Here is a 12,389-nt window from a genome sequence, read left to right on the forward strand (position 1 = left end):
GAGTACTCAAGTAAAAGTAAAAGTCACCAAGTAAAATACTACTTCAGTAAAAGTCCAAAAGTATTTGGTTCTAAATATACTTAATACATGAATTGGACCATTTTCCTGTCCTGCTAAGCATTCAAAATGCTATTATTTTGGGTGTCAGGGAAAATACATTACTTTCATTAGGAATGTAGTAAAGATTAAGTAAAAGTAGTCAAAAATATATATAGTAAAGTAAAGTACAGATACAAAAAAAAAAACTACTTAATAAGTAGTACTTTAAAGTATTTTTTACTTAAGTACTTTACATCACTGCATTTCTGATGCATACATCCCTAAGCATTCTGTAGGCACCATAGAATAATATAATCTGTCTATAGTAGGTAGTCTGAGCACGTCATTCTGCTTTCCTTTCTCTGTGGTAATATCTGGTGGTGAAATGGATATGGGTATATATAGCAATCAATGTATTTTTAATTTGCAAGCATAAAAAAATACTTGTAGCTTCAATAGACTAGAACAATGACTGAGACATAATAATTTAGGCTTCTAGGGATTCACAAAAATAAAACATCAAGAAGTTAGTACACTAGACTAGGGGTTGCGGTTAGGTGTCTCTTGACCCGTAATCATCACGTGGGTTAGTGATGTCACTAGGTGGTTAATTTAATGTGGCCCTAATGTTACCAGCTCAAACTAGTTTTGGAGAAACAAAGGGAGGGCGACAAATAAGAGCAAGCTGGTCGGGATAGAGGTATTGTAGGACTCTCTTGTGGCTCAGAGTAAGACCTTTAACTCTCGCCAAGAAGTACGATCAAAGAAACAAGTAAGTTATATGTGTATTTGTCCAAATGTATAGTGATAAAATGATTACTTTGTGTCACTCAACACAACGTTGTCATTACTCACATTTAATAGTTCAAATATATAGTCTCCATCATCGGAATCCTCTGGAGAATAACTGACATGTCGTGTGTAATTTCTCAATTAGTTATTTTTCTTGGGAGGTTTTATTTGTGTGTAGGTTTATTTATTGAGTTTTTCTTTTTAGTTTTATGGTCTTTTAAGTAATTTACGCACCATGTGTTGACTTTACTGCATATATTTATAACTTTACGTAACGAACACACAACTTTTGTCCCATACACGCGATTTGCGCAAAAAGCGCAGTGGCACTGCATATTGTCATAAACGTTCGTTGAATCTTAAATATGAAGTCAAGTATTGCATAAAAAATATTGAACAGAACGAACTTGTTTGAATCTACAACGGTTATGTTTAGGGCTCTGAAGAACTTGTGGCCAAGATACGTTTTGTTTTAATAACTACTTTGCTTTGAGTTGAATAACTTTCTAATTATGTTAGCTATTTTTCACTGTGTGACAACGTCCTCAGGGGTGACACATTATAGTTTTGCTGATAATAAGAAGTGTGTGAGTGTGCACCCTCTGTACTTCTTCCAAACTCAAGTATCATAGCTCAAAATAGTTACAGTAACGTGACTATACATTTAGAACTGAGATAAATCCTGCAAAATATAAGAATATTGTTTAATATAAGTTATTATTGTTGAGTTATTACTTTTTCAGATGTAGTGAAAGCTACATAGTTTGAAAGTGTACTTTTACATATCTTTGTTCATCTTAATTAAAGTAGCCATTTATTCCACAATCTTAATTGTGTTCCTGTGCCAGACATCTTTTGCATTAAGTTTGGGCCATTGAATGGTTTTTATGACCAGAACCCTTCACGTGAGCAATAACTGTAAGTGACTCGGGATAAGAGCTTCTGCTAAATGACTAAAACGGATGTAAATGTAAATCTCTTCCACCTCAAGAATATGTCCATTGAAATCGACTCCAACCTCAAGTACTTGCATTCACTGCTACCCACTCCACTCAAGAGTTGTTCTCCTTTGTTTTGTCTTTCACTGCCCAGGACCTTTTCACCTGACCACAATGATTTGCTTTCTCCCCCGGTCCAACGTGGGGGCTGTGTAAGAGGCTGTAAAAGATGATTTGCAGTCAGAGATAACGACCAAAGCAACATAACCTTAGAGAGATGAAATGGGAAAAAGAGAGTCCTCAGTCTGTTGTTATCGTTGTTTTTCCTGTTGTATTTTTGTCTCTTTTAGAAAGCTATTGGGCGCGCTGGATACAGATTGTGCCTCGGGGTTAGGTTTTTAGAAAGGGAGGAGGGGTAGCGTGGGGCTTTACAGCTTGTGTGAGCTTGGCAGATGGACCTTGAGGCAATGGCACAGATAATCAGTGGAGAGAAAACAGCTTTGAAAAGACAGATAAAACTCTCCCTGGCTATTCAAATGCACCGTTCAGCCTGCAGGGCCCCTCAACTATTCTCTCACTGCTCATGGGTGTGATGGAGTCTGTCATTGGTTATGTTAGCGTATCGTGAAATAAGAAGGAATGTGACATAAGTAGGCAAGTGCCATTGTCTCTTTTAGAGAATAAACCATTCTGTCATGACTGCCATGCCTCACCTAGAAGGGATAATATTTTCACGTCATTGACGGCAGAGAGGACGTTTAGCTGTTGACCATATAGTAGATAAAGTGCACTCATCCTATTTGAGTCAATAATGTGAACCATTATGTCCTTGCACTGTTGGTCTCTGACGGCCAGAATCCACCTATATTTTGTATATTAGATCAAATAAAACGTGTGATTCCGCCATTTGTTGGCCACTAAGTGTTACTTCCTTAAGTAGGCCAGGACATTCTGGGTCTTTGTTAACTGTCTTTCTTTGGAGTGACCCTCGACCCCGCAGCTTCTCTCTTATTGGTCTTAGTGGGCATTCCATCCTTTTTTTGCGGTCCGTGGCTTTTCTGAGAAGACGAGGAATGCTGCTTTGCAGTATAAACAAGAGTGACTTTAACGCTTTATGCTTTTCAGGTTCAGTGTGGTCCTGCTTTCCATGTGTTGTTGTTATTGTTTCGTTGTAGAACTGATCTCGATGTGTGTTTGACAGTAACTCTAATGTTATCTATTTGACCACTATGAGATTATTAGCGGAAGCACCATTTGAGTCAATTTGATTATGATGGTTACGGTATCTGGTCCCAATTTGACTATTTGGTTTGCTTTCTGCTTGGCAATAAATATTATGTTCATCCCATTGTGTGATGAGAGGATGGTGGTAGTTGGGTGGGGGGGGGGGGTGAATAGTGGGCGATGTTTCATAATGACATGTTTATGGTTGGGTAAAGAAGATCTCTTACACACCCATACCTAAGTATTCTAACATTCTTGTTACAGCTGCATTACTGATGGATAAAAATTACTGGCACGGATAAAAATAGCAATGTTTGTAGGCATATTTAGCGAGTTTTTCAGCATGCTAGCTCTTGTAAGCTGTAGTATTTTAAGATGACCTTTCTCCCAATATGCTGAGTTCACATTCAGATGTGTGGAACAAAGACTCTCTGCATGGGATATCTGTCTAGTGGCCCTTTAGAATGGAGTGAAAGGAGACCAGGAAAAGGCTCTGTTTTGATACAGGGAGTCTGCATTAGCAAAGAACGATGAAAGATTTTGAGGGCGCTCCGGGTCTCACCCATGGCAAGGCTCAGTGGGTTAGACGAGGCCCGCTGGGTGTTGTTTCATCAAAGACAAATGTGTTGCCTGGAGTAGCCCCTCGACATTTATGACCAGGGGAAGAATGTCATTGGAACTGCTAGCTCGTGCGGGGAGGGGGAGGGGGGGCAGCTTTTACTTGAAAATGGGACTCTATCATTTTTAACGGTGATACAGAAAGATAGAGATTCAGTGACTGGTGGGAGTTGACAACGGGGAGTTTCCAGAGTTTTATGGTTGCTTGGACTGTTTAGTTATGCTTACTGGCGACTGGCGCTTAATTACTTTTTTGAGGACAGAAGACAGATTTACTGGGTCAGCAGAATATTTGATCAACTGGCTTGAAGCGGAGCAGTAAGCGTGTGTGCCAGAGGGCCTGCTGGCCTGGTCTTTGTGTAGCCATCGCGTTCATTCTCAGTCCTTTTGATGAGCAGTCAAATACAGACATAACACTTTCAGACGCCAATTGTAAAATTGCCTGATAAAAGGATCGTGCCTTGGTAGATTCTCAGGTAGACCAGCTCCCTTTCAGTAGTGAGTGCACGGCTGCCACTTATGCATTCTACCTCACACAGTACGAGGCCATAGTTCAGAGAGGTGATAACCTCTAATGGATTGGACTTTTCCAGTGAGTTGTTGTTTCATCAGCTGTAGCTGACCTTTCTATCCAGGGTTGCCCGCAGGCAGGGAAAGTTCAATGCGAGCATACTGCAACGTGAGAGGATGTGACTGCCATCTCTGCTCGGCTTCTGGACATATTGGCTCAGGCACAAACCAATAAAACAAATGTTGCTGTTAGATGAGTTTGCGTGGGCGACGGGCAATACACAAGGGTGCTGTTCATCAGAGACTTCCCAGCAAACCGGGAACATTCACAGAACATTATCTAAGATTCCCGTTAAGTTCGACGTGGGGGGGAGGGTTTTTTATTTAGATTCATCAGGGGGTGCTTCCTGTGGCTATGTCCTTGGAATCTTCTCCCAACATTCACTAACATTTTCTTCACAGCATCTGTAAGAACTGCAACAGAACATTCCCCTAAGGTTGTCATTAGGTTGTCATTAGGTTGCCAGGGAATGTAATAACACAATGTTCCGGTAATGTTCTTAGAACATACTGCCGCAACAAAATGTGGGAGCAGTGGAACTGGTTCTAAGGAAACATTACAGGAACGTTCTGCTCATGTTGATGGATATGATTTTCAAAACACTCATAACAAAGAGCAGGGAATATTCATTCCTACAATGGTTTCAAAAAGGTTATAGTGTGACATTATGACATGATGGTTTTAATAACGTTCCCTGAAAATACTTAAGCAATATAATGTTGGAGCAATAGAAGTTGTTCTTAAAAAACATTCCAGGAATATTCAGCGAATGTTGATGGAGATATTACTACTAACCCCGATAACCACAAACCTTCCTGCAGGACTCTTATAAAGCTATTCTGTAAGGTTATGACACGATGATCCAGAATTGTTCTAAACACATACTTCAACGATAATGCAATTATCTCTGAAAACATTGCTGCAATGTTCTGCTAATATTGATGTGTAATGTAACATTATTATGCTGTAGGAAGATGCCAAAGTTTTAAACGAATGGCATTCCTATCCTCTTACATCATTATATTATATTAGGGTATTGTCCAAACAAAGCTATAGCTTTTTTCAACAATGGCAATCAAGTAGATTTGAACCTGCAATCTGCCGTCTTCAAGCCCTGTAGGCTACTTAGTTTGCTACTTAGTTTGCTACGTAGTTTGCTGCACCACCACGATCTTAATGTTTCTAGTGGATCCTTAAAGTATGATCCAAACTATGGCTACAGTATATGTCTTAGTGCGTATGCACATCTGTGTACACCTCACCACAATCGGCCAGGAAACAATTGAACATGAATTCTGAAATCAAGTTTGGAGGGAAAATGGGGGCCTCCCGGGTGGCGCAGTGGTCTAGGGCACTGCATCGCAGTGCTAGCTGCGCCACCAGAGTCTCTGGGTTCGCGCCCAGGCTCTGTCGCAGCCGGCCGTGAACCGGGAGGTCCGTGTGGCAATGCACAATTGGGCTAGGGATATCCTTGTCTCATCGCGCTCCAGCGACTCCTGTGGCGGGCCGGGCGCAGTGCGTGCTAACCAAGGGGGCCAGGTGCACGGTGTTTCCTCCGACACATTGGTGCGGCTGGCTTCCGGGTTGGAGGCGCGCTGTGTTAAGAAGCAGTGCGGCTTGGTTGGGTTGTGCTTCGGAGGACGCGTGGCTTTCGACCTTTGTCTCTCCCGAGCCCGTACGGGAGTTGTAGCGATGAGACAAGATAGTAATTACTAGCGATTGGATACCACGAAAATTGGGGAGAAAAGGGGAGAAAATTTAAATTAAAAATAAAAAGTTTAAAAAGTTTGGAGGGAAAATAAAAGTAAAACTTTACAGCATATAAAGAAAATTGGCAGAGAAAGAAATAATAGAGGTTACTTATTTTTTTAGATTTTGTTATTATTTTGCGAAGAGTAAGACCACAACCTGGAAGTCAGAGTGAAGGTGTAAACAGCTTTATATTTGTGTTAGTCACAACCCAGTGGCGCAGTGGATTCATCCCAGGGGTAACAGTCCTAAGCCCAGGTTTGATCTCTGCTTGCGACTATCAACCAATTATGGTCAAATCATGTGATTCCAAATAATTGCCGTGTGTTTCTACATGGATTGTTGTACAACTAACTTCCTCAACAGTAAGATAACACTAACACATGAAAGAAACATCTATGGACTGTTCCAAACTTAATTTGATAATTCTGGGAACATTGAGGGAATGTTTTGTGCACCCTGATACAAACATTGTAAGAATGTCTTCAAAACTGGACAGATTTTGTGTTTTTGGAACCTATCTTGTCAAATCCCCACAATGTTCCCATAACCTAAATACGTGTTTTAGGAACCTTTTAAAGAACATAATATGTTCTGGGAACGTTCTTGCAACATCAGGCAAATGTTTTTTCAACCTAATAGAAAGCTTGTAATTATCTGCACAACTGGACAGTTGTGTTTTGGGAATATGTTTTTGCCATGTTCCCACAATGTTACCACAACATATGTGTTGGGAACTTTTAAACAACATAAAAAAAATGTGTTCTGGGAATGTTCACGTAACATCAGGTGAATGTTTTTTGCATTCTCAAATTGCATAATTGCATAAACATCGCATAATCATCCGCACAACTGGACAGTTTTTGTGTTTTGGGAACAGATCTTTTGTGATGTCCCCACAATGTTCCCACCAGACTGTTCCCACAACCTAAAGATATATTCTGGGTACCTTTAAAGAACAGACCAAATGTGTTCTGGGATCATTCTTGCAACATCAAGCGAATGTTTCATACAAACATTGTATAATCATCAGCACAACTGAACTGTTGTTGTATTATGAGAACATTTGCCGCAACCTAACAAATGTTCTGGGACCTTTCACAGAACCAATTTTGGTTTGCTGGGTTGGCGTCTTAGTTTGTGTTGTAGGAAGATTCATTGTAATGTCCACATGATATATCGTGAACAGCCCAGAACGTGACATCTTAGTTTCCTGCTGCTGTGTGATCTCAATTCATTGTTCTCGATGGCTTCATTGTTTGTGTTCCATTAGGACACTAGTATGATTTGTGTATTTTGCCAGTCATTAATGAGGGGTCCTAATTAATCCTAGCCAATAATCAGGCTATGGTACAGAAAACACATCTTGTGCCTTGAATGTTGATTGTATGTCACAGAAATAAACGGAATAATATTCCAAACACTTCTTTGCGTAGTGAGAAGCACTGTTTCAGTTTTTATTACCCTGGGAAGCAGATTGATTGAATAGGGCCGCTAATCTTTTGAAGGGAAAGCGTGAAATACTTTTAGATTCCCACCACAAAATCAAGGATTTGGTATTATAGGCAACCTTGTTTGGGTAATTGAAGTCAGATTCCTGGAATGAAAAGAGTTACTCTTTGTGGGTGTTCTTCAAACTAATACTAGACCTGTCTGTCCCGGCACATCTCTGAGCTCTTCTAACCCAGACCGAGACAAGCAGTTCCAATGTGTCCCCCAGAAGAATTGCTTCAAACCATCGAGCTCTCCCTGTCAGGGAGGCCCCTATCACCTCCCAGCAGGTGGGTTAGCCTTCACCATGGTGATCTGGTGCTGCCGTCCATCCCCTGCTGCTAGCTCTGGGACTGTTGGCAGAAAGAATAGACATGAACTCAATTAATTCAGAGAATAAATAGACACTCAGAACTTCAGAGTCTAGGAGGATGCCTTATAGACAACCAGACATTTCAGAAATAGAGGGCTATTTCTTTATCTGTGAGTTACTGTCCTTTTCTTTTGAACTTAAAGCTGGAATCTGTAACTGGTCACCCCAGTGCCTTTGTTTTCAGGGGTTTAGCAGAAACGTACCTCAAACAACATGGCCAGCCTAGCTAACCTGTAAAGTAGGGTTGAGTTTGGCCACATTGTGGCGCTGTTGGACATGCAAGCTCATTGGCTCATAGCGGCCATATTGTTTCAGCTTGTCTTGCATTCATAGATGCAATATACCAAATTTGGTCCCGATCGTTTCAGCGGTTCTGGAGAAGAAGGCGTTAAAAATGGTTCAACATACATCAAAAGCATGATTGCATGATCAGTTTGATTGTGAGTTCTGATATTTGGAAAGTACCGAAGTAACTCGTCCTTGGGCTATGTGTCCAATTTTTCCTGATGGTGGCACGGTAGGCCCATAGCTGAACTCCACCATTGGTGCTTGCACTCTATATATTTTTATTGTTTTGTTGATGAAACGGAGGAGAATGTCCGGCAACGTGGTAAAAGAAAAATTGCGGTACATATCCTGGTGTTCTATTGCGCGTGCAACGATGTCCGAGTAAAAAAGAACACAGAGTTCGTTGTTTGGAGTAACTTAGTTGTTGTAATAGCCCAAACGGACATGACACCTTCCCCCTTCACGGATTTCAGCTTTAAAACGTCTGCATGACGCAATGGCCATGATACACAACGATGGGAAGCGCGATTGTGACAACAAGATGACATGAATTGTGTTTAATGTGTCATCAACATGAGCAGGATAGATTTATGTTTTCGAACATATTCCAGGCACTGCATGTCACAAAGTGAAATGTTGTATTTTGTTTGGTGTTCATGTTGGAAAACGTGTTGTTTTGTGTAAAGGGGAAGTGAAAGGGTGGAGTGGGTAGCTCATGACCTATTGATCCTCATTGCTTGTTGTGTGCCTCACAGTTTGTCTGATTGACCCTAAATTGAGTCATGAGAGCATAGGGAAAAAATCGATATAATCTTTCAGCCCTCTCACATGTATTTTCCCAGTTCTCACTCTCACAGGCTCGAGTGTCGAGCTTTAAAACTGTTTCATGTAATTCATTTTATATAACGTGAAGTGTTTTACTCTTTGACCATAATCCTTTATTCACTTTTCACCTCTAAAGTAGAGAACCTCTCATTGTAATGTGCAGACTCCTCATGAACGGATAGGGGGAATTAGTTTGACATAGCTGGCAACGATCAATATTTGACCTCGATCGTGCTCTTTCAACTCTCATCTCGATTATAGATACACACCAGAGGGACAATCAGGTTGACAATCAGGTTGACCTGGAACAGCAGATGTCACCTCAAATGACACGCAATATAACCTACAGAATGGCAACATTATTTCTAGTGCCACAATTGTAATGGCATGCTTTTTTTCTTTTTCCTCTTTTTGTTCCCTTTTCTCTCCAGTATGCGGGGTTTGTTCTCAACAGTTGTGGTGCTTCTGGTGGCCTTGATGATAGTCACCACTGAAGCAGGGAAAAACAAGAGAGGTAAGGGATTTGCAGTGTTGCTTTAATTTGCCGTGCCCAGTTTTAGAATTAGCACGGCAGTTGCACCTTTCATGAGGTTCATAAAGCCTCATGAAAGGTTGGAAACCTGTCCTTACTAATTACTAATTGTAATATTGCTGATATTATTTCTGTCATCTGTATATATATTTTTTTCATAGTTACATCTTGACATTTTTGTTTCACAGAGAAGGGGAAAGAGGCCAAGGGCGGTGCCACTGAGTGTGCGGAATGGCGCTATGGTAGCTGTGTGCCTAACAACGGAGACTGTGGAGTCGGTGTCCGAGAGGGCACCTGCAACGACCAGATGAGGAAACTGAAATGCAAAGTGCCTTGCAACTGGAAGAAGGAGTTCGGCGGTAGGAATTATGCATTGATAGATTCCATTTCCCTTGATATACCCTGTAATTTCTCAAAGTGTAAAGTGGTGGTCAGTCAATCAAAAATAAAGCAAATATGTCAAACATGTCATGTCATAGGTTATTACTACATAATTAGAATTGTATCATGGAATTTCTTAGTAAATACCTAGTAATTTACACAACTGCAAAAAACTATGAACAATTTCTTTAGAATAAATTATGTTCAGACTGTTCTATGATAGTCTGATGACTCACACTAAATTCTTCCGCTGCTCTGTCGTTCACGACACACTTTAGTCTGAGACTGCAATCATTGAAGTTGTTGGCACGAGGGGCGTTGTGCAAAGCAAAGTCATCAGCGATTGGATTGTCTCTAACCAATCCGAGTACCAAAGCCAATGCCGAATTTTCAAACCGTCGCTTTACCCTCGAGTGGTCTGGCTCTGGCCCAAACCATCGGTTTCTGGACCAATCAGACGGCCCGAATGTGTTCGCATTCGATGAAGGGTCGGGGAGGTACTCAGATCCAGACTCGTTGCGGGGAAGAAACAAACGTACTTGGGCGTGGCATAGCGTTTGGCCAGAGCAAGGAGTCTGGGTAGCCAGGCAAGTTCTATGGTGGTGTGTTTCTGATCCTTTTAAAAAAAAAAATATATTACTATTATACTCAACGGTTTTCCCTTCTGAACTGTGCAATTTCAGCTGACTGCAAGTATAAGTTTGGCAGCTGGGGTGAGTGTGACACAGCTACTGGATCCAAGAACAGGTCTGGAACCCTGAAAAAGGCCCTGTACGACGCAGAGTGCCAACCCACCATCCAGGTGTCTAAGCCATGCCCCGCAAAGACCAAGACAAAGGCCAAAGGTAAGAAGTAGAAATGTAAGTAAAATTCCTATCCACAAATGAGTATGTCATATTGAGCAAGGAATCTATGATGAATTTACCCTATTGTTTCATCATTTTTTATTGTCTTCCTACAGGAAAGAAGGGAAGAGGGAAAGAGAACTAGAAGGTGGATAAGTCCACATTGAACAAGTGATTGGTTGGATTTTATTACGCAATATCCTTTGCTTTTTCAACAAACATAATATGCACAAGTGAATTATGAGATATCAAGTGGGCCCTTCCTTCAAATGCAGTATAACACATGCTAAATGTCTGAATATTGACCAAATATCCCACAAATGTAGACAAACACACACACAAAAAATCACAAAAATGTCCAGCTGTCAGTGGCCTGGCAATTTAGCGAGTAAGAATGCAGTTCTGGACATGCTGCATTATGCAAGATATGCAAGAAACAGATACTCTTGACCTCAGCGGTGTTTTAGATCTACCTGAATAACCTTGTGATGTACAACCCGGGTTTGTTGTATTTTTTGTACGCTCTCAGTTCCTTTACATTAGTTCAACTGGAGTCAAGGCGGAGCTCCTTGTTTGAGATGATTTTAACCAGTAGATTTGGTATACTTTAGGTTTTTTTTTAATTCAAAATGTTCATCTTACATTGTTGTGATTGTTATAGTTTTCTCTTGACTACCAATTAGTATTACTAACAGAGTTGATGAGTGGATTTTAATTGCGTGTGCCAATTAGTAAAAGTAGAGAGATTCAAATCAACAATTTTTCTAGTAAACTGAGGACTGTCAGCTCAATGTGTTTCACGTACAATACAAAGCTGAGATTGAATGCTCAAGAGAAGGCAGTCATTGTCTTTGTAAAGATAATAGTGGTATTGTTAAAACAATTCGTTTTATAATATATATACTTCAAAAGGTGTCAGGCGATTTTGAGTTGAGCTGCTGTGTTCATATTTTTGCAAACACATACATTCACCTTCCCGCAGTTCATCTGTACTCTCATTTTTGTAATTACTGTCATTATTATTACAAACCCTTGGAAGAGAACAAAAATCAACCACTTTAAATAAACTCTCCGAATTTTGACTATTGGTTGTTTCGTGTTTCTTCTTAATAAAGGTTTGTTAAGTCTCTGCTTTTGTTGAAATATACAGTGGCAGTTTAACTTACTACATTTATGCTATTAAAGAGAGACTGAATCAAAACAACTACGTCTCTGGTTGAAAATGGCCTATGTGGCATCGATATGTGTCAGAAACATTTATTCTAGTGTCAAAATGGACGACAAACTGTAAATATGATAATTTTGGTCATAAAGTCAGTCTCGTCCAAAACTGAGATTTGCGAGATTATTAGGGAAAAAAGGGTTTGTCATGGCATGAAGGGTACCTAACAATTTTCCTTCGGTTGGGTTTATTTGATTCCTGCCTACAGCTGACAGCACCCAAGTAGTGCCCAGCACACTGACCATTGTACATTTGGTTTGACTTTGGATATCCCTATGGGGCTAGTTAGGGACCATCAGTAAATTACACAATGTACATACATGGGACAATATTTTAAGATGTCAATAGCTCCAAATTAGTATGACATAAAAACCTCAAACCAATTATAAATTGTAGAACTTCATACACAAATATTGCACACATTTAATGAGATCTAAAGGGTGTGCAACATTTAAATATTTTCCCATTTACATTGTGTAATATATTGACGGTCCCAAACTA

At 40.3% G+C, this 12,389-nt stretch overlaps 1 protein-coding gene across 4 annotated transcripts; it reads left to right on the forward strand.

The window, feature by feature from the left end:
• Positions 1–677: 677 nt before the first annotated feature.
• On the forward strand, positions 678–11,748 carry LOC129854105 (midkine-B-like). 4 transcript variants are annotated; one of them, XR_008759231.1, is made up of 6 exons: positions 678–811; positions 9,340–9,422; positions 9,629–9,799; positions 10,505–10,681; positions 10,783–10,833; positions 10,896–11,748. XR_008759231.1 is itself a non-coding variant. In XM_055920806.1 (6 exons), the coding sequence occupies exons 2-5, from the start codon at positions 9,341–9,343 to the stop codon at positions 10,809–10,811; spliced, it is 444 nt and encodes a 147-aa protein (XP_055776781.1). In that variant the 5' UTR covers positions 678–811; position 9,340; the 3' UTR covers positions 10,812–10,833; positions 10,896–11,748. The 4 variants fall into 4 exon arrangements, 3 of the variants coding, with proteins under 3 accessions (XP_055776781.1, XP_055776782.1, XP_055776779.1); XM_055920806.1 differs by having other exon boundaries at positions 10,505–10,666; XM_055920807.1 differs by having other exon boundaries at positions 10,783–11,748.
• Positions 11,749–12,389: the final 641 nt, after the last annotated feature.

This window comes from Salvelinus fontinalis, chromosome 4 (genome assembly GCF_029448725.1).
Source record: "Salvelinus fontinalis isolate EN_2023a chromosome 4, ASM2944872v1, whole genome shotgun sequence".
NCBI classification, from domain to species: Eukaryota; Metazoa; Chordata; class Actinopteri; order Salmoniformes; family Salmonidae; genus Salvelinus; species Salvelinus fontinalis.